Below are 23,063 nucleotides of genomic sequence, written 5' to 3'. Positions count from 1 at the left end.
GATGACTTTTTACACTGAAACTTAAATTTCCCATAACATCATTTACCTTCAGGAATAGGGTCTTTGAGAAAAAACTGCCATTATAGAACATGAAACGAGTCTGTAACTTTGGTCATAATGAGACAGCTTTAACTATGTTATATGGAGATTGGCTATTTTGGGCTCAGCAATATGAGTGAAGTAGCATGCCTGAAAGAATGGAAGGTAAAATGTGTGTGTGCATATCTTAAACTACTGTCTGTGGATTTTACACCTAGAGGTAGCCTTCTACACTACATTTGGCATGAGATGGCAGTACCTATATAATAATATGAATGGCTTAAATGATTTATAACTTGTTAAGCTGAGGTAACTTGTTATGAGCTTACATCTTGTGCTTGAAAAGTGCTTGGAAAAGCATTTTAGAATAATTTTTCTGTGCAGTATTGTTGGTTAAATGAAGATAAGCTATATCAAGAGAAGACATTTGCACCTGTCTGGTGGAAATGGGTAAAACTACACTTGGAACAATAAATCAGTTGTGGGGTTTTGTTTGTTTATTTGTCTGTTTTTTTCTGCTATTAAAGAGTTTATTGTCTAGTGCCATGGACTCTTGGGTCACTCAGCCCATGTTTCCTACTGCTGTATTTGCAGCTAACAGCTGGTCACATCCTAAAGCAAAGATCATTCTCTTTGTAACAGCTGGACTGTGTGCTGCATGTTATCAGTGTTGGTCCTCTTCCTAGAGTTTAGTTATAATGAAAAAGAAGTAATTCTTGAATGTTACACTTCTGGAGCATCATAAATTAAATGCATTTGCTTTTCTACGGTATTTCTGTCTGATTTGTGTTTTGAAATTGATTGCAATTTAGTGATTGCAAAGTATTTATGGGCTTAAATAAAACAACTGTTAATAATCTCTTCTCTTCTGCAGAAAATTACATCAGCAATTTGAAATGTATAAGGAGCAAGTGAAGAAGATGGGTGAAGAATCACAGCAGCAGCAGGAGCAGAAGGGTGATGCCCCAACCTGTGGTATCTGCCACAAAACAAAATTTGCTGATGGCTGTGGCCATAACTGTTCATATTGCCAAACTAAATTCTGTGCGCGCTGTGGAGGAAGAGTGTCGTTACGGTCAAATAAGGTATGGAGTTATGAAAGTTTAGTAACAAGCTTCTCCTAAACTCAATTTCTCTTGTTCATTGCTTATGCATCCAAATCACATAGCTACTGAAACAGATTTCCTTTAAGGAGGTAATGATATCTACTTTAGGGGCTTTTAAGACATCTGTCCTCATTTCAAATAATTTCTGTTTGCAAATGGATTTGTGACTATGGCTTTTAAGCTAATACATGCCACATTTCTACTAACGGACTCATGAAAGTACAATTCTTTGGTTGGAGGATTGAGTCTCTGCATTGGAGACACAGATTATTAAAAGTTAGAGCAAGGATTTGTTTGTTTTTGCTTACCCAGGTGCTTCTGTACAAGATTATTGTAAAATTAGTGCTAGAACAGTATATACAATATATTATGAAGGTGTAAAATTTTTATTATCTGTTATACGTATGCACATATATTATGTATATGTACATATAAATATGCATACAAACAAAAATATTTTTAGGAAAAAATTAAAAGCACTAACAATATAGAGTTAAAGCTAGCATGCTGGTATTGTGTAACAATATTGTACAAAAATGTATTGAATAACAACAGGTAAAATGGCAGTCTGAATTTTTAAAAAGTTGGATCATAGAGTAAAAATTCAGCAAAACTGAGGTAATCACAGAAAACAGTTCTGAGATCAATTTATTCAACATTTTAGATAAAGTGTTCACATCTGATACGCGTCTGTCTCAAGTTCTGACAGATACTTATAGAATATTCATGACAATACTCAAGACATCTTATGCTAGTCTTTGGTGGAAAAACATTTTTTGTAAATCTATACAGTAATTTAATAATTTAAGGTTTATTAATATAATATTTTTGCATTACAATTTATTTCCATAAATCTATTTTTTTCTGTAATATGTTCACTGAAAATATCATGCAATCTGCAAATATTATCTTAATATTTTGGAAAGTAGGAAACAATGATATAAATGTTATGTATTTCTTTGTCCAAGATTGAGAGGTAGGCTTAAATAATGGACAAAAGTTTTTGATTGGCAAAGTATAAAATAATCTGCTATTTCCTGATGATTAAAGTAACTGGAATTATGTGTAAATTTCTCAAATTGCCTTGGATTTTGTTAAGGTAATTTTAAAAATTTGTCTTCAGTAAGCTAACATTTTTATTGTTTTTTTATAACTAACTAAATCATGTTGCCTGTAATAAGAGACATAATAATTTCTGTATTAATTTAATCTGATTATAAAAGGCAATCAGGACAGATATTTGAGTCATTATATCTCCATAGAAATATAGAAAAAAAGCATTAGGAGGAAGTCTTCATATCTTGATGAAACATTCTGATACATCATTTAGTCTGTCCTTGAGATGGATAATGTGAACTTGGCAGATATTTGTATGATTTCTCTTGACAGATTTCCAATGATATTCTTCCACACACTCTTAGGTCATTTGTTCCACTGCTTTACCATCCTCACCATAGAGAGCTTTTCTTACTGTCTAACCTAAATCTGTCTTTCTGTAAGCTGACTTCTCCATTCAGTATTATGAGTCTGTTCTGCAAGTCTTCTCACCTGGCTTTTTTTCGACTACTGTTGATAATTTAGTGCAATAAATAAGCTTTATCTGTCTCTCATTCATTTCTGTTCTAGATAGTTTATGAATATGCCAGTCAGAGCATCTCTAGGCTGTGAGGCTTCACTGGTGATACCTCTTCCTTGAAAAACCCAGACCATTTATTCCTGTTCTTTTCTTCTTGTCTTTTCATCGATTAAGTTTTCTCAAGGATGAATTTATTTCTATTCTATGGCAGCTGAGATTCTTTAAAAGCCTGGAAGCACAACTCAGCAGTATGAATAAATCACATATACTCACTTTCTCTGTGACTCCTTGAAGGAATTCTTATACATGTAACAGACACTAACTCCCTTTACTAAAGCCATTCTTACTTTTCCACATTTTATCGTAATTTATTCATATGCTTGCTAATTTTATTCTCTATTTCAGTTTCTACAAATCTGTCCAATGTGGATGTCAGACTCACTTGACTATTATTCAGTTGTTCTAACTGAAATGACTTAAAAATTAATAAATTGGCATCATATTTGCCACCTTTTATTCTTCTTGTCAATGAAATATTCTGTATTACAGTTAAGAGTTAGATATTTTAGACTTGAGATGTTTTATGCTGAATATAATCTGATTTAAAAAATCTGTTACTTCTTTTTGTTGACTCACTTTATAGCTTCTCTTTCTGAAATATCAGTTCGAAGTATATCCTGTGGTTCTGCATAAAATAATATCCTAGAGTAAGTATCTCTCTAATCACCATGATCATGAATACAAAATATTTAATTCAGACTGTGGCAGTCTCCTATTTATGATCTCCTATATAACTATACACATTATTGCATTAAATTTAATTTTGGTCTACCAGAATTTACCAAAATTCTTTTTTTTTTCTGTTTTCCTTAATGGATACAACTTCAGCTTCTTGAAGGATGACTTCTAATAACTTCCTATTTTAAGTTTCCTAGATTCTCTTTGGTCTTTGTAGACATTTTTTGACAGGTTATGTATGTCTGCTTTGGACCTTATATAAGGTGATACTTAAAGTGTCTGAAATGTACTTTGATGGAGCTATTTGATTTGTTAGTGATCTTTTTCATAATATCGCATATAAAGCCAGCTTCATGCCATTTACACCAGATTTTGCTCCTAATAGTTTAGTACAGACCAGTGTTAGCAGTATGCATCTCAGAAGATGTAGAACTGCAAAGAACACTTCTCTTTGAAAGTTCACAAGGCAGAGTACGTGGTCGTGCATAGGAGCGGAGCATGGAAGTGTTTGACTGCTGTCAGAGCATTAGATTAGGATTCTCAGAATGACTGGCTGATTTATTCCTTTTTCAGTTTAGTTACAGTGTTTGAAATTAGGCATTAAAATTCATCTCAGGTGGTACAAAAATTATTATGTGGGAGTTCCTTCTAGATCAAATAAATAAAACTGATAATGGTGGAACTGCTTATTATCTAAGATAATGGAGTATTTAGCCAGGAGGGGGTCTTAAATTTCATGGGAGTAAGTGACCTTGAACTGTCATCTTTTATGTTTATGAACAATTTCAGATTGATTAAAACTGAAGTAATAAATCACATGACAGCAATTGGTAATTGTTCTTACCAATATAGGTACCATTTTGATATACAAAATATACTACTGTTCTTTTTTTAATTGTATACTGATTTATATAGGGAAATGCACACTGAATGAGGCAGTAGACAGCAGAATGAGGTTTATGCAGCTGAAAAATTTGCATGCTAAAATATTGGACAAACACAGCTTCCAGACAGATACTACTTTGTGTGCAATGATTATAAATTTCAACAGCTCAGAATGCCAGTTCAGTAAACCAGCATTTCACTTGTAGAAGAAGAAAACAATACTTATCTAAAAGCTTAATTTGACGCATGCTGAATACCTTCTTTCAGGGTGTTTGACAATGTGCTGTCGCTTGCAGCCACTGAAACATCCTTCTCTATCTCTGAACATCAAAAGTAAGAGATTTTCAGTTGTTTTATAAGACCCAGCAACTGTGTGCAAAACTCAGAAGGTATACGTAGGGAACGTCTCTCAGCTCCCTCTGCTTCTGTGAAATCTTTGCATTCTGATTATTCCTCTGGGACTATGTTTGATTTTTAGAAAATCATCGAGATCTCTGTTGAATTATTCTAACTGCAGACTTGCAGTGTGACCATCTGTATGGAGTCACTAACCAAAATTCTAGCATGCTTGTGCTAACGTGCAATCCATTTTATTCTGCTGACAGTTGGCAAGCACTGAAGAATTAGTCTGTTACAATCATGATTTCTAAGACACTAGGAGCTGAGATAAACTCAGTGATTTCCTATTGCATACAAATACGTTGATCGTTATGAGATGTCGTTTGCTTCTGCATTTCACTAGAAAAGACATGTGACATTGCAAACCTGAGGAAAGGCTTTCTCTAAATGAAGTGTGTTGTTTCTTTTTTTTTCTTTTCAGTTAAGTGCATGTAACACCTGTGAAATCTGGTAGCCTACAACTGTATTCATCTCTCTGGAGAATCTCAGTACGAGTATCTCTGAAAGAAAGCTGCTAAATTATTCCAAAGAGAATTTCGTATTTGAAAGTTGTAAATTCACAGCTGGATGCTCTGAAAGTTATTTTTCTAATTTGGATGCATTCCACAGCTCAGTTTCTCTGTGAACAGAATAGAGTCTGTATTACCAAATATATTAAAGACTTCCAATCTGAAATCTGGTCCTGGTTGTATAAGAACAAGTCAATGCTATAGTGAACATCTATGATTGTTAAAACATCTCTAAATAATGGTCAGCTTCATTCTATTTGAGGTGATCATACTCTTTATTCTTTCAAAAACTATACCCAAATTTATCAGGACTACAGTTCAGCTAGTATACGTCACGATCCTTAGTACCGTTCCCCACTCCTTCCCCAAATGGGGTTTGGCTGCCTGTGCTCACGGGCAGCTCCGGTGTGGTGCAGCTGTGGTCTGGGATCAGCCTTGGGGCAAGACCTGAGGGAGAAGGGGCTGTGATGAGCCCTCTGGGGGCCTCCACCCCCTCGCCTGGGAGCTGCTTTTCATCTCAGGCACTCAGCCTTGGGCCATGCCTGAGCCCTGCCACTGCCCGTCTGGGTACCTTGATGACCCAAATCAGTAAGGCTTGGCCTCCCAGCTAGCCTCAGCTCTGCCTCATCACCATGGACCTCCTGGGGACCTGGATTCTTTGCTGACCCTAGTTACAGTCCTGGGCCCTATCCTGCTCCCCTTGCACGCACGCTGGGGGACAGAACCCTGTATGCGGGGGGCATGGTCTGCCTCATGTCACCCTTTGTACCCTGCTTCTGGCCCTGGCCAAGCTGCTGACCCTGCTTGTGCCTGGACAGTATAGTAGTGCACTGTCCCAGCAAAACACTTTTTTTAAAATTGCTACATTTAATATTAAGAGTAAAAACCTTGCCATGACTATACTTTTGAACCAGGAGATGTTGCTCCTTTTCAGCCTGTAAACTTTTCTTGCAAACTGCTGCCTAGCAGAACTGATACTCAGATTCTGTATTTCTGTATTGACATCTTGTGTTCTCTTGATTTTTCAAAAGAACCCTGTGATTTTAATACAAACTATGTGGATATGATTGTTGCCTTCAAATGACAACTGCACAAACTTTCTGTCATTAATTTTATTTATATGAAACTATTTTAATTTGCTAGTTGTTTTGAATCTCATTAAACAGGAGGTGATGGTCTCAATTTCATCAGAGGCTAGGCACGTTTGAACCCTTCACTCTGCTTCAAAGCTTTCAAAAGCCTTAGAGGTTATTATGATCCTAACAAAATGAAGAGCTGGTAATTTTAGATAAACTGATCATTTTAGGCACTTAAGGTGAAAAAATACTGTCTTGAAGAGTAGCTTTGGATCAAGCAGTCAGATGCCAGATTGACCTTCTAAGAGGTTTTTTTTAAAGGATAAGGTATAGATATCATCTCATTCTAAATGTATTTTGAGTATGGGATGGAATTCCAGTAATTTTGCTAACTTTTCTGTGTGTCTGAATATTCATGCAGTTAAGGCATTTCCCCATAAAACCAATACTAAAATATACTTGCATTTTCACATGGAACAGAACAAATACCACTGAAGTCTGACTGATTTGTTGCATTTTTAGCATAAGTTCTTTGAGAACTGAGTTGAATAATTTCTTAAATGTCTTTGCTATTGAAGTGACTGACTAGACTGTCTCTCATATGGTCAGTCATGCCACTACTTGCATTGTACTGCTATGAACTCAGGAATGTTTGACATCAGTGTGGTGGAATGCAGCTGACAGGCTGATGGCAGTCTTAGTTGTTTAGTAAAGCATGGTGACTTGTCTTGAACTTCACATATATTTATATTTCATAGCCTGTTTCTGAAAAGAGACTCTTAATCCTGGAGGTTATTCAACATAGGTAGATTGTGTGAACCAAGTCTTGATTACTGTTATGATCACAATATGAATGACAGGATTTGAAGTCTCAGCTGCCCTTTCAAAGCCAACAATTTTTGGAATTACTGCTTTATGTCACAAAGCTTGCACTTATGTAGTAAAGTGTTTGAGAGTCTTAATTATGCCATTAATTTCTGAGAAAAATCTTTCATCTTCTTTTAATATATAGTTTATAAATAATGCGCATATATATATTATTGTTGCCTATGTGGTGCTTGTACTTTGGATTATCATTTGAGCTAACAGAGAGTAAGACTTCTCTACTGATATCTTTGATATATGAGAATTACTGATTAGCCATGATTTTCACTAATATAGTCTGAGGTTTTAGGAAATGTAGGTTGGTATGTTCCCCTTGCTTTACAATCTTAGAATGCCTTTAGTATTTGTTTTATCTTTTCTGTGATTAAAGTAAAATTTGTTTTTTGGAAACTCTTGATTTGAGCACAAATTAAGATTTGGCAAAATGATACAGTGATGAAATGGAACAGTATTACCAGATCAGTGTTTATGAGCCAATTAGAAAAACTGTCTCAAAACTCTTAAACTATCCTTTCTAAAATATATATCAGTGTTGTAGTGAGAGTTTGTTTCTGTCTTTTAATTTTTTTATTTCTAGCTCATCTCTATTATTGGTTTGTGTGTATACTCCATTGTGTTGTCATCTGAATTTACTTTCCTTGTATGAATTTACATTTTTTCTTGTGTATTATGGCTTTACTCCTTATAAGTGTTTTAAAAATACTCATATCTTAGGTGAAAGCTACTGGGTGAAAACAATAGATTAGAACATAATTCATAGTATGAAGACATGCAGATCATCTGCGTGTTTGCAGAAGACTATTAGAATTTATAGGTCAAATTTTCTATATATAATCATTACTTACAACTTGGCTAGACTGGAGTATTATGTTAGAACAGCATACAAGTAGTCAGGACAATGGATGAATTATAGTAGTCATTATTTTTGGAATAGAGATAAAACTAGTAAAGAAATCCATATGAATGAGAAACCAGAACGTTTCTATATGTAGGTTTATTGCATATAGGAGGAAGTTATTTAAAAAGGCTAATCTAGCTAGATTTTCTTCATGAGTGAGTAAAAAGTTTTGAAGAATAACTGGGTTGGAAAGGTCCTCTGGAGGTCATCTCATCCAACTTCTTGCTTAAAGGATGTTGAATTACATGAGTTTTCAGAGGGCCTTGCCCAGTTGAATTTTGAATCTTCAAGGATAAAGATTCAGCAACCACTCTGAGCAAGCTGTTCCAATGCTTGACCATTCTAATGATTAAAAAATAGAAAGATTTCCTTATATCTAGTCTGAATTTCCCATGTTCCAACTTGTATTTGTTGCCTTTTATCCCATGCTTCAGTGTATATCTTTTAGGAGAATACTACACATAATACACATCAAATGACCAAACTATGGGTCTTGTGCAGTGAAAGTTATAAGGAAATAGCATAACTTCTAAGCATTTTCTTGAAATATTATAGGCCTTATTTATGCTCTGTTTTAAAAGTTGAGGGATAGTGGTACAGTGCAGAATATGAAAAACAAAAGTTTAAACTGAAGACATTAGAAGTTATTAAGACATTAAGCACTGTACTAGAAACAAGCAATCCTGCTCTAAAGAATAGCCAGCCTAGGCACATAGAACAGTAAACTAATCTGTGTGATTAAAAAAAATGAAGATACTTTTCACCTCAAAATTTTTTTCTTAAGGATCTTGCCCCCTTTAAAACTTTGTATAAGTTTTAACCTTGCCTACTTAATATTTACATTTTTCATTCATTATCAAATGTTTTTAAAATGTTCGTATTTTTTAGTTTGAACTATTACTGTGTCTGTTCCCCATTTGTTGGGGTTTTTTGTTTGTTTGCTTTTTTGTGAAACCTGCTACCTTTACTTTTTTCTTCTGTTTAATGTATTTAAAAACTTTATCTTTGCTATGTGCTATTTTACCTACTGTGTCTTGTTGGACCTTATTTCGTTTTCTCAAGTTCTTTTGTTTTAAAGTTTTAACTGCTGTCTGCATCCTTAAAGTGGGGAGTTGGATTAATTGATCTTCTGTGCTGTTACTTACCCCTTCATGCAGCTGTGAGACATTCACTGAAAAAGCAACCTATTCAGGCATTTACGGTTTTAAAAATTTCTTAGCCTCTGTGCTACAAATACCTGCCTATGGATTATGCTCCTCTTGCATGGTAGAGTATATTTCTTCAGAGGTGAGGACGCAAAATTGAGGCACTAGATGTTTCCATTCAAAATATCTATGAACACTAGTTCCACTCTTACGGCAGTGGGAAGGAAGCCCCACTAGGAATGTAGCAGAGCACCTGGTGCTGTGCAGATAAATATGTCTCTTCACACAGAGAGATAATGCTTAGAAGTCCTGTGATTTAGATAGCTTTCAGTGATATTTGCTATTTGTATAACTGAGAATGCCGCTAAAACCCATAGCATCTTTGAAGCTACTTTAATCTTTTACCACTGTACACAGGATCATAGCATTAGTTGGGTCAGATGGGACCTGTGCAGGTTATCTAGACCTGCTCTAAGCAGGATTAACTTCAAAGTCAGACCAGGTTTTCAGAATCTTGTCCAACTGAGTTATGAAAATCTCTGAGGATGGCGAATCCATAGCTTCTTTGGGCAACCTCTTTCAGTGCTTAACCACTCCTGTGACTTTGTTTTTTTCTTATATCTGATCCAATCCCTTGATTGTTGCATTTTGTCCATTAGCTGTGCATCTTCAAGAAAATTCTGTCTCTGTCTTCCCTGTAGCTCACCGTTAAGTAGTTGATGAATGCAAGTAGTTCCCTCTTCCTGCAACCTTTCTTACCCCAACCTTCTTTTGGCTAAAGAAGCATATCTCCCTCAGCTTCTCCTTGTATATTGTGTGCTTTAGTGTCATGACTGTCTTGGTTAGCCTCTGTTGTATTCTTTCCTGTTTGTTTGTATCTCTAGTATTGAGGGGAACCTAAATCTTCTGTAAGAGCACGGGAGCACAAAGTTACATGCCATATAGGTATCTGAACAATAAAGCTATAAAATGAGATGTCAGTCTGTCTTGGTGAGCAGTTATATTTCCAACATGGCTTAGTGCTTAATTGCATGCCTAGATTTAGTCTCTGTACTGGCATGTGAAATGAAGGTACCAGAAAAAAAAAAAAATCACCATTCATCATTCACAAAAATGAGAATAATTTTGACTGAAACATTTTGAATATTTTTGTTTTCTAAAGTATTATTCCATTTACAATTTTAGACAATTAAAATAATAATTGCTTCAAGGAAAATAATAATCAATGGGAATTTTGTGTTCAATATTTATGGGTATGAAAAATAAAGTATAAATGATATAGATCTGACATGACATGCAGTAAACATTGGTGAAAACTCTATCTCCTTGTGCTTTAAAACTCTAGTATTTTAAAGATCTGCTGAGTGACTAAGATGCAGTTATGCTATTATGCATGCCCTATGTGTGGCTGTAGTAAACATTCTTCATTTCACTGGACTCTTTGCAAGTGCAAAGGGTTGATTCATGCTAATGATTTGGAACACTGAGGTCCAAGGCATGTAGAGCTAAATTCTGCATCCTTTTTATGAGATGCCCTATTTCTTTTATTAAAGTAATTCGGACATGACTCCCAAATTATTTTTACTGGGTTTTTTTGTACAAAGGTTTTCTCTGCTATATCAAATAGTCTAAATTTAACCCATGAAATGATTAAGAAAATTTTTTAAATGACACAATTTTCACTATATATTCTTTACCACTAGGGGAAATAAGAAAGAGATATATTAATTCCTTCAATATTTGTTTGTTTATTTTACTAACAAATACTACTGCTTGCTTTCAAAATGAAAGTGACTCTTTCCTTCCTTGTCTTTTTTCTGTCCTTTTTTTCTTGCTTTCGTGGATATGAACTCCAGGAGGACAAAGTGGTTAGAGCCTTTTTCTGTCTAAAGTTCTTTTCTTTTATGGGTAGACTTACTTGCTGGCCTGCATTTGCTTTCATTTACACTGGTGTAATTCCTGCTGAAGGCAAGGGGAGTTACTGTCACTAAAATGAAAGCAATGTTTGGCATGAAAGGCTTACCTGTTTTTCAGACAATTTACTAATAATCTGTGAGTTGCTGTGAACAGTATGCATGATATTCCTCTTTGCAGCTTTTGTGAGCATGCCCCTACTTTTCCTTTAGTTTTACAATATGATATGTGCACAGTTTTAAAAAAATAAATAGGTAATTGTCTTATAGGTGTTTCTCATACAAAAATACAAATTATTTTTATCAAAGTGGCATAAAGTTACCGAAATAATTTTTGCACCTTGTGGTAGTCATGCTTGTATCATTGATATGTATGCACTCAACATTTAAGCTTGTAATGTTTTTTAGCATGGTAGTTCAGTTTTGATTTTTAATGACAATACAATTAGATACCAGTAGACATTAAGAAAACATTAATTCTCAACATTTAGGAATATGCCAGCAATGTCATAGAGTTATCCACTAACATATAAATTATCTTCTACATTAAATGTTGTGTAGGCATTCCTAAAATGTAGTGCACATATTGTATTGAGCATAATGTTGAAATAATATTAGACATTATGCATGTCACTGACACAGTGTTTGTCTTGATAGTATTATACCTACAGTAAATATTTTAATCTGATTTTATTTTAGTTGTGTTTAGAAAAGGTAGAATAAACCTGAATTTTGGAATAAGCCTGTATATCTTTCAATATTTTACCAAATTAAATGTGATTTTTTAAAAAATAACAGAATTGAGAAAACTACTTGTCTAGTGTAAATCTGCTCTTCTGTGAAAATCTCTAATGTATTCTAAAGAGTTGAGCTTGCAAAAGCAACTTGCCCTGTAGTGCTTGGAAAGTAGGTTCCTATATTAGATGGAGTAAAGAAATTCTTCAGTGTTCATATGCATTTAGTGAATGTATACACAGCAAAGTCTTTTACTACAATAAATGTAATTTTTTCTTACTGATAGCAGTGTCAAGGCTCACATTTAACTCACATGTTTGATTCAGAAGTACTTTGCTTCATACAAAAGTTGTAAACTATCTGCTGTTTTTACCATGTAGGATATGTTTTTACTAGCAGGCAAGTGATCTTTGTGGTGGGCCACATACTGGTCTCCCAGTCTGTTAGAGGATTGCATAGTTTTCTTGAAGAATTTACCCTTTCAGAAAAATCTTGTAATTGATGCATGCTGACAGTAGGCTCAGAGTCAATCCAACTAATGTCAGTGAGGTACTCATCTATATTGTAGCAGTATCAAATCCTAAATTCACTTGGAAAATAAAAAAAAAAAGTGAGGGGGGTCACAGTAGTATGGTTATATGATTATCTAGTTTCACTATGTACCTGTGGTAAGGAGAGAAGGGACAGGAATTTCCCTAGCTAATCAACTAGCTAGATTTTTCCATAAATAATGACGGTGCCTCAAGTTGCTTTAGGTAACATCTGTGTCTGCTGATTTTGAAATAGATGTTTTAGAAGTTATGAAGGCAGAAGGAACAATAAGTACTTTAGGTCAGCTTTTTCTCACCTACAAACACTGTGAAGTAGGAACAGCAGTGGTATTCATCTACCTTCTTTGGTTCTAACAGTAAGGTTAAAACCCCTGGTATATTGTATGAAGATATCATCAAAACAGGTGCTTCACTATAAACAGGATTTTTAAATTTTGTGTGATACAGCATTTACCAGTAGTTTGACCCACTTAGAGAATCCTTAATATTACTGGCTATCCTTCATTTTCCAGTGTTAGCATATCAGAGAAGGTGTGAATTCTAGTAATTCTTAGAGGCCTATTGTGTATTTTGTAACCATAGAATGGCAAATTCAATCTACAGTGCTCCTAGATAAAGCTATAGATAGTTGGTGGTGTTGGTGGTATATTGACCCAATTAATCAACATGGATTTGGAAAATGAGTTGTGTTGAAAGCATCAGTTCTGCGAGGAGTTGAGTAGAAAGACATTTTAGTATGTCCCTGTAGAAATCTTGTCACATCTTTTGATAAAGATTAAGATTGCAGGGAAAAGTTAGGACAGTACATGGTGTTGAATAATTGGGACAATCATAATTGGGACCAGTCTACTGGTGCTATTTATGGTGGTGGAGAATGGAGTTGGACATGAATCCTGACTGTGTTGTAATGTAGTTGTACAGCTGTGCGAATAAACATGTACGGAAGGGAACTTGTATTACATCCTAATACCACTTTGGAGTATAAATCTCACTGTGCCTTTCTCCACATAGGATCCGTTTTTTTTTTTTTTTTTTTTTTTTTTTTTTTTTTTTTTTTTCTTTAAGTCACAAAGGTACATTTTAAAGGATTTACTGAATTTGCATCGCTATTATTCAATCAAAATGTGACTATGAGATAGAGGGATGCTCTTTGAGAAACAAGAGTCAATTAAGGCTGATTGAAATGAAGTTTATTTCAAAAAATAAAGATTGACAGGATCATCTTCCTTTTACTGAGATTTTGACAATTATACTCCTAACCAAAAAACTTTATTAAAATGAGCAACACTGTTAGCCTAGAGTAGTGAAATTGTATGGCTATATCATTGAAAATCATGGAAGGTGTGATTAAAAAGATGAGGAACTAAGAAGTGCAATATGGTTTGTGTAAAAACATATCTTCATTGCAAAGAGTAGGAAATGAAGAAGTAGTAGAATATTTTAATTTTGACTGAATGATATCCTGAATTTAAATGAAATTATATACTACATACCTTTGCTTGGAGACAGTGCCTTTAGGTAATCACTGATGTTTCTGGGGAAAGCAAATTAGTAAGCAACCTAACATAGGAAGTTTTTGGAAACAGTTGGCAGGAGAAAACATAATTCCTTCTGATTTAGGTTCCATTACTTGCTTGTCATGGTCTGGCTTTTTAAAACTTTGATTTTAAAACTTTGTGTTTAGTTATGGACATTTAAGTTTTAGCTACATCAATTCATGTTTTTCAAGTGTCCATTTTCAGTTGACAAATTTGAAAGTGACATGAAATGGGCAATTTGGTGGCCTGGCCTTCAGAGATTCTGATACTTTCTCTGTTCTTTCATCTCTTTTAGTGGGTTCAGGAAGTTGTTTTTAGGGAATCTGTTTTAAACTGCTGCAGGTAAATCAAAGCCTTATAATTCTGTAAAGGATAAAGCTGAGCAGCAATGCTAGGGAACTTCCTCCTTGTTCTATCTTTATTTCCTGTGCATGTGGATAAAACTTTTGACACTTTCCTTGAAATAAGTCTTCTACCTTTGTAATGTTATGCATTTTGAAATACTTAAGACACAGACAAATAGCTTGTCTTTAAAAATCAAGTCTTCAACCTTCACCAGTCTTAAGAAGCTGAAAAATCTTTTTTTGATAAAGTAATCTCAAAGACTCCTCTAGGCAAATTCAGAATCAAATGAATTTACTGAATAGTTTCCTAGGTTAATTTCGCTAATACCTTGAATGACTTTGGAATTTTATTTGAACTTTAATCATTAAATGAAAGTTTAATAATTTTTGTGATTTCTACACACAGTTCAGACAATGGCAGTTACTTTTAGCAAATTAGTGTCATAAAACAATTCTATATGAAATTACATTAGAAAAGATCAAAAGCAATAGGGCATTTTTCTCCCTCCCTTTGCCTTACTGCAGTTAAAAATTCCTATTCTCATTTTCCCTACCATGTTCCAGAGTAATGAATATTATTATTCCAGTCAGGAGAGACCAAGGTGGTCATGAGAATGCTTCCTGTCATTTTGTGCAAATTTCACTGTTAAACAAGAGAGAATTTTTTTCTCATTGTACTTCTGCCATTCTGAACAGGTCCTTGGCCCTATCAAGAATCCCGTTGTTTCTAAATCATCTGTGTTGCAGGCCTGTAACTCCACAGTGCTCTACAGCTTTCTCACCTGCAACTGCACAAATGTGACGTACATTTGTAGAAACTGTAGGTGGTTCCTCCTGCCACTGCCTTCTTGCTATTGGAAAATACCTGTTTGGGTAAACTTTTACCCTATTCTTGATACTTGACTCATACTGACTTTGTGTTTTATGAAAAAACACTCTGAGTCTCATCAAGGTTTTCATGGGCTGTATATGCTCTAAAGAATATGTATTTTTTTTAACCAAGAAATATGTTAATTTCCAGATTACTGAAATTTGGGAAAACTTTTTTACAGAGACTCACAAAACCAGTAGAATATTTCCTAGACTTAGAATACCTCTGACAAAAGCCTTCTGCACCAGGTATTGTTTAAGATCGCTTTCTGAGGTATCTCTCTGCTGCGGGAAGCTTAATCTTTTCCTTAGCTCCTGAGTATTGTCTTTCAGATTGGAATCTCTAAAAGTAATTCAGAGAGTTGGCAACTTAGACCTTCCTGTCTTGGGCCACTTGTCCTAGGCTGTTCTCTGATCCCATTTCTCATGTATCCATTTGTCTAAGCTGCTATCCTTTATCTTACTGTGTTCAGAGCTCACTCTTATTTCCTTCATCACTACAGAATGCACTTCTGGTAGCAGAGGGTGATTTTAATGAAAATGGCACTGAATCCTGAGGTTTTTCTGTCTTCTGTTTCATGGAGCTGGATTGCAAAACATAAATAAAATGGACTCTATGTAAATATATTTAAGTACTAAGTTGCTTTTTTACTCTGATTGCACAGTCAAATCATGTTTTCCACTCAAAATTGTTACCTAGCTTTCAGTTTTCACTATTTTCAAGACTATCATGATGTAACACGTAATAGAATGTAGTCAGTTTACATACATCTTATCAAAGTTGCAGATTTAAACTTGCCTGAAATCCTGATGAAGACCACACATAGTAGATGCATCCTACTGATGGTTACATTGGCGTACAAATATTTTCCCTAAATTGAATCACATGTGGTGTTAACTTTGATGGTCTTACTGTCATACTAAGATACACTCTGTGTTGGCCATCACAGTCAAGGAACAGGAGATTATACTACATTGTAGTCCAACTTTGTATTAACTTCTGTGAGCTGCTGGAGAAGTTGTAGGACATGGGGAAGGAAACTTCTTTTCTTTTCCTTTTTTTTTTTTTCCTTCACCACAATGATCTTTGGCCCATTTCCTTATGCACAGATCAATGGCATACCCTTGACAGTATTCAAAGAAAGGGGCATGTGGTCCTACGAACTGTCAGTCTCCTTTTCCAGCTTCTCTTGTATTTGAAAGTTAATTGGAAAGTAAAATTAAGTAACTTCTTGACAGGATGTAGCTTGGTCTTAACTAGATCAATCTAATGACTACATGGGGTTTCATATGTATGTAGTGAGACTTTGCTTCTGTTAGCAAGTTCCATGTTTGAAGAACACAGTTAGATATGTTTCTTGCCTAAGAATGAACAGAGAACTAACTAGAGGAGTAAATCTGAAAATCTTTACAGTCGTATATGTACTTCTATATGAGGTGAGCAAGGGTTAATGTGCCCAAATACTTGTATAATTTTTTCACCTACAACAGACAGCATAAAAGGTACTAGTTCCTTCTATAAACGTTGTCCTGTACATGAACAGTGTGGTGGTGTATTTTTATAGTGCAGAAATCAGAAGTAGTTGGTTTGCTTTTAGATGGTACCGCATTTCTGAAAAGCATTAGAGCTGATTTAGAGAGAGCCTGATGGAATGAGAGAGACTGGCTTTCATTTTGCTAACTGTTTTTCCTGTTATGATAGCACTAGAAATTTATCTTTTAATTTCAAATTGTGCAAAATAGATCTGTTTCCATTTAAATTTTTCAAGCTGTCCTAAAATAATCTTGTCCTAAAATGTGTATGGAAACAGTGTGATGACAATATAAACTTTATCACATCAATAAATTTTCACTTTAATTTTGTTCAAATTAATAGAGCTATTTGCAGTTCTGGAAGCAGAAGATTAAACAGTTCTTGAGCAGTAAGTTATATTTGCCACCTGTTGCACTATTCAGAAACCATATCATGTGCTATTAAGTTCCAGGTGTAGACCTTTATCAAAGGTAGCTCAGCAAATTCCTTGTTTCAGTCCCAGGTGTGTAACAGCACACCTAGGACTCTTTGGACACAGTTAGACATTATGGCACAGCAGGGGATGGTATAAATGTTTAATTATCTAGATTCAGCTTCAGTGGCTGGAGACCAGTGCCTATATATATAAATAATGAAGACATTGCTAGTAATAGAGTAAAGCGGCAAACCTCCCTAGGGTGTTTTTTGGTTTGTGGGTTTGTTGTTTTTTTTTTTTTTTTTTTTTTTTTTTTTTTCCCTCAACTGTTTACTTACAGCTTTATTTAGCTAGTGTTTTCAAGGAACAGTTTACTGATAGGTTGAGGAAATAAATGAAAAAGGCCTTGCATCTGGGTTAATATTGTCTGTTTGCAGTTTAGTTCTGCTGTGTGAAAAAAGGAATTTGTATGGCAAACATATCAAATATTGGATGCATAGATAAGAGAGTTATTCAGCATAGTATGAGTGACTTTATGTAGACAACTTCAGCAGATATTGGACTTCAGTGCATTCATGAAGAAATGTAAAAAATGTGAAAAATACTGTGTTTAAACAAGATGTCACCTATGAAGTATAAATAGGAGGGTATTTGAAAATTAAAACTTCCTTGCTTTGAATTACTATAAAGATGCCTTCATTCAGCATCAAGGAGATCTTCCGAAAAGCCTGGATTTCAGGTAGCTAATTCAATAGCAGTCAATTGATGTGTGTTAATGTTTGTAGTTTTTCTGAGAATTAGTTTTACGTAGTTCACAAGTCCTTATCATTTTAGATCTGCAAGAAATAAAATACTTTGTAAACCAAATACATAAAAAATTAACAGGAGTTCTGTTTGATGTTAGGGATAATATGCTGTCACAAAATAAATCCCTAGAAAGTTTTTATACTGGTAGAATTGTAGATGTATCTTTATTAACTAAAGTTAGAATCTTAGTCATTTAGTTTACTGTGTATACAGGTACACCTCCCATTTGTCTTTAAATGTTTAAACTTGGGCAGTGATAATCACTAGTGTTCATTTAACCTGTTCATCTTTCAGTTTCAGTGTAATTGCTACATAAATTCAGAGTCATGACCTGGTTAATTAAGGTGTTCTTGCTCTCAGATACTTGGTCATGTGATTATGAAAGATGATATTTATTGTTGTTAACAATTTGGATTTCTTACAGTTCTAGATAGGGACTATATGGTATCTTTTCAAGAGATTAAAATAGTTTTGCCTCTACATTGAAGAGAGGGTTCAAATGTGTTTTTTTTCTCCCAATCTGTACAGTTGTCTGTCTGTATTCACTATTAGTTCATTTTTAAACTGTAACACCATGATGATTATAGATATTTTTTAACAAATTGGTTTTGGTCTGTAGGTGGGAAAGAAATTCCTCTTACTCTGGCTTAAATTCTTTTTTAGTTTTATCTGATCCTGGTTTTGCTTCTTGTTGTCATGGACATCATTGGGAGAGGCCAAAGAAAACTTTCACTATAGTGGATGTCTGGCCTCAGTCATTTGGGAAAAGCGTAATTGTTTGCATTGTTATTAGAATATTTGTTTTGTAGCAAAAAGTGAAAATCAGCTCACAATTTAGTTTATAGAACCAGACACCAATCTCAAGTGCTCATTAAAAATGTCTAAAAAAGTTATTTTTTATTCAAGAGAAAATGATTTATCATTATATTCACGTTGCAAAGAGATTTTTTGGTAGTAATCTATGTTTATGGACTCCTTCTAGATTAATGTGATTATTTTTGTTTTGTAGCCTCTTCATGTATTTATCTTAACTGGCTATTTATAAAATACTTTGAAATAAAATAGCTATGATCCTGCAACATTAGACTTTTATAATTTTATTGTGCCAAAAGCTTAATAGAATACCACAGATACATTTTGTACTATGAATAGGATTCTGATATTTCTATTTTACTTGTGTCACAAATTCTAAATTTGATTTTAAGTAATAGTGAATCCAAGGCTATTAGGCTTTTCCTTTTTCTATAACTTTTAGCTTTTATTAACACTATTTGTTAATCTATCTTTCTCATATTTAGTACGACACTACCTGTGCAGATTATCTGGAGATTATTTAAGGAAAACCTTATGTAAATGAAACATGTTAACCTTTTTAGTAAAGATAAGAAGACACGGTCCTTGCTTTCAGTGCTTTTAAAATAGATATAGTTTTATTTCCTGGTTACCATTCAGATCAGCATGGAATTCTGTTAGCTGAAGCCTCCTATAGAGCGTAGGTGACATGCTGAACAAAGAAGGCTGTGAATTTACTGGGTCCTTTAATGGTAAAGATCCAGGCCTTAACATAAATGTATTGTTTTGGCCCTGTGGAGCACATCTGTGAAGTGTATGTCCCTCAGAAATGATCTGCTGCAAGATATTTTAAATCAGAAGTTTCATAAAACTTCTGTGATCAGTCTCTGTTGCAGGTCTTTGTGATACCTTTGTCAAAAATGTTCGTAAATAAATAACTAGAGAAGTATGGATCTGATTTGAAAGCATAGTGTCAAAAGCCAACTGAGAATAATAGTACCGTAAATCGGGGTGTACTCTGCAGTGATGAAATTAGTAAGCACAGGAAACACAGCATTACTTCCTTCAAGGATGGTGAAGACAGAACTAATCTAAACCCACTGCCCCAGTGTGCCACCTTGTTCCTGTCATTGTGATAATGCTCTCAGTAGATGAGGTGCTGTAGTGATCGACCTTTCTCAAGCCTCTAATTAGCCTGAAAAAGTTTTCTTCACATCTGTTGACGTGGAAAACCATATCTAGATGACATGCACATGTAAATTTGTAATTCACACTGTAAATACATGTGCATTCTTTCTCCTGTTTTCCCCTCAAGTGTGCAGTAGTTCTCATAGCTGATGCTGAATTGAAAAGAGTGTGTCTCTAGGCCAAGAGGAGAAGAGTTGTATATAAATCTGAGAGCTGTATATAAATCCTCTTATTGACCTCTCCAAAGCCAGTATTTCTCACCTCATGAGTAGCAGTCCTGGCACATGAGGATGAATCCGACATTGAATTTTGGGTATTAATGGAACTTAAATAGATTTTGCTTTTAGACAGCCCTGATGTAATTTGAATAGTTTTTAAAAACTACTACACAGGAAGCATCCCTTTTTACCCAAAGTGGAAGTACAACTCTTTCAACATATAACAAATTCATTTGGTCCAGATCTGATTATATGATTCTGTTTAGTTACAGTAAACCTTAAAGCAGTCTTTCAGACAGTTCTTGACATCAAATGAAATGTAAAAAAGCAAATCAGATTCTTCCCCTCCGTCATTTGAAAAGTCTGCAATGAGACTTTGTTATGCCTTTCCAGTTGTAGTTGTCCAGTAAGGGAGCTGGGGTTATTATTCTTAAAGCCTGAGCATATAGTAAAGTTACTCAGACTTGTCCTGTATATCCCAGCATTTGCTAGATTTTCTACAGCATTACAAACATGCTACTTAGGCAAGGACCTCAGTTGTTGTAAGTTCGTAAAAAGTGGTTTTATTGTGGAATAGAAGCTTTGTTGTCCTGTGTTGTGATTTAACCCTGGCTGGCAATTAAGCACCACCCAGCTGCTTGCTTTCTTCCCTGCCCCAATGGGATCAGGGGAGAACTGAAAGGGTAAATGGGAGAAAGAAACTCATGGGTTGACAATAAAAACAGATTAATAAGGAAAAAGAAATAATAATTAAAAATAAAATTGTGAGGAAAACAGGGAAGAAAAAACCCAGAGGAAAAGAAAACCTAAAAAGACAAGTAATAAAAATTAAAACAATTGCTCACCACCAACCGATGCCTAGCTAGCTCCCGAGCAGCGGGCCCCCACCAACCTCCTTCCCAGCTTTATATGCTGAGCATGATGTCAGATGGCATGGAACATCCCTTTGGTCAGTTGGGGTCAGCTGTCCCAGCTGTGTCCACTCCCAGCTTCTTGTGCACCCCCAGCACAGTTGCTGACGGTGCAGTGTGAGGAGCAAAGGCCTTGATGCTCTGTAAGCACTGCTCAGCAGTAATTAAAACGTTAGTGTGTTATCAACACTGTTTTCAGCACAAATCCAAAACAAAACCGCATGCAAGCTCCTATGAAGAAACTGAACTCTATCCCAACCAAACCAAGTACATCCTGTGGCTTTCATCCTTGCAGTTCTGTGTGATCACGTTCAAAATCTGGTTATAGTTGTATATATGGAGATGCTAATTTTGATGTGAGCATTTCTTCCCCTGTCTTATGTGCCATATGCTTGTAGGAAATCAACTTGTCAAATAGGAATGAAGACATAACTGATCCCAAGAAAATCTGTAAATAAATCTTTTTAAATATTTGCCTTTCCGATCACTTTGACCCAGGTCCCAAGGAATCCTTTAAATTACTGAAGTTTGATTTCATCTTCATTCTGGTTTTCTTTAACAGTGAAGTATGTGAATGTGGGTTTTTTTGCCTGTACTTCATAATTTTAGTATTATGAAATTCTATATTTTGAAGAAATCATCCTTCAGAACTATGAACCTAATACTGTGTCCATGTGAGGACACTGATCTGAATGTGATGAACATTATGAAAGTAACTAGTTTTATTTACTTAGTTTCTTGAGTAGAATGACTTCAGTGAATTTAGAAAAAAATCATAGAAAACTTAGAAAAGTGCATATCCTTACACTATAGGCTTTATTGAATGCATGCCCCTCTAGTCATCAAATTAAATGTTTCACCATTTTCTGACATGTAAAGAAAGATAACTGATTCTGATTTGGGACAGAAGAACTGCTATTTTCACTTCTTTTGGTTGTAGTGTAACTGTGCTAAAATTTCTTTTTTTAAAATAATAAATAATTTTTTGAAGTAATTTCTCTCTGAACCCAAATTTTTGTCTTTTCTGATAGGATATTTGAGAATGGTCAGGAAACTACCGTGAATTCATGAGAAGAAACTATGCAGCATTCTTATTATTTTGGTGTTCTTTTTATAAAAGTTGAAAGCGTACATACTGTTCACTTTCAGAAGTCAGAGCAGGTATGCATTTGCTACAGTGAGGTCAGCTGTCTATGACTTACTCACTCAAAACCAGTGTTATTCAACAAACATTCTTCAGGCATCATATAATTCTGAGCAAGGTATAAGAAGAGTCAGAGTCATAGGCAGGTACAGCAGTCTGTACATTGTGTGTCAGCTCTGTCATGGGAACATGGTTTTCAGATTTAATACAGTAAAATGCAGAATACCATTTCCCTTTTCTTGCATTATATCATGTCTTCTGTGCTGTCTACTGGTAGCTTCATTGCTTTCACACTTAACTAATACTGATCTAACATTTTCATTTTTTTCCTGAAAGAGCGCTTCCCTTCCCTCATTTGAAAATTTGAGTCACACAGAATCAGTCTTTGAAAGATTTATCTCTGTGGCAGTTTAACCAAAGCTGGAACAATCTTGCCTTTGCAAACATTGGTTGTAGTAGGGGGAGCCCTCAATCTTTCAGAATGTCTATTTTACAATTTACCATTTTAAAAAATGTTTTAAAATACTATCAGTGTATGTAAGTGTATTTCGAAGAATGGGCTCGAATTTCAGTTCTAGAATCCATGATGGTAAGCTAATCTTCATAAAGTCAGTTGTGGTCACTCATTACATAAAACCAGAAGGCAGTTGACTGGCATACTCATCATCTGTCATCCACTTTGACTTAAACATATTACTGCAACTAGTGTCCTAATTGTAAAAAGTAAAGAACAAAACCAACCGAAAGGCTACACAAAACTCTGTCAGTGCTTCTGTGACATTTAAATTAGGATTTCAATAATTTAATTTCTTTGTACTGGCAGATGCAGAGAAAAAGAGAAAGAGCT

At 34.8% G+C, this 23,063-nt stretch overlaps 1 protein-coding gene across 48 annotated transcripts in view; it reads left to right on the top strand.

The window, feature by feature from the left end:
* Window positions 1–23,063, top strand: part of RIMS2 (regulating synaptic membrane exocytosis 2) — a 483,921-nt gene that overhangs the window by 93,136 nt on the left and 367,722 nt on the right. For 40 of the 48 annotated variants that reach the window (XM_042785735.1, XM_042785736.1, XM_032987992.2 and 37 more), the window contains 2 exons: window positions 914–1,124; window positions 11,113–11,124. In XM_042785735.1, the coding sequence (XP_042641669.1) occupies window positions 914–1,124; window positions 11,113–11,124 (223 nt within the window). The remainder of the gene's footprint in view (window positions 1–913; window positions 1,125–11,112; window positions 11,125–23,063) is intronic. The other 8 variants (XM_042785734.1, XM_042785727.1, XM_042785730.1 and 5 more) reach the window with 1 other exon arrangement.

Source organism: Tyto alba, unplaced genomic scaffold (assembly GCF_018691265.1).
Source record: "Tyto alba isolate M040663 unplaced genomic scaffold, T.alba_DEE_v4.0 Super-Scaffold_9, whole genome shotgun sequence".
NCBI classification, from domain to species: domain Eukaryota; kingdom Metazoa; phylum Chordata; class Aves; order Strigiformes; family Tytonidae; genus Tyto; species Tyto alba.
This window is presented reverse-complemented; position numbering and strand designations above follow the sequence as displayed.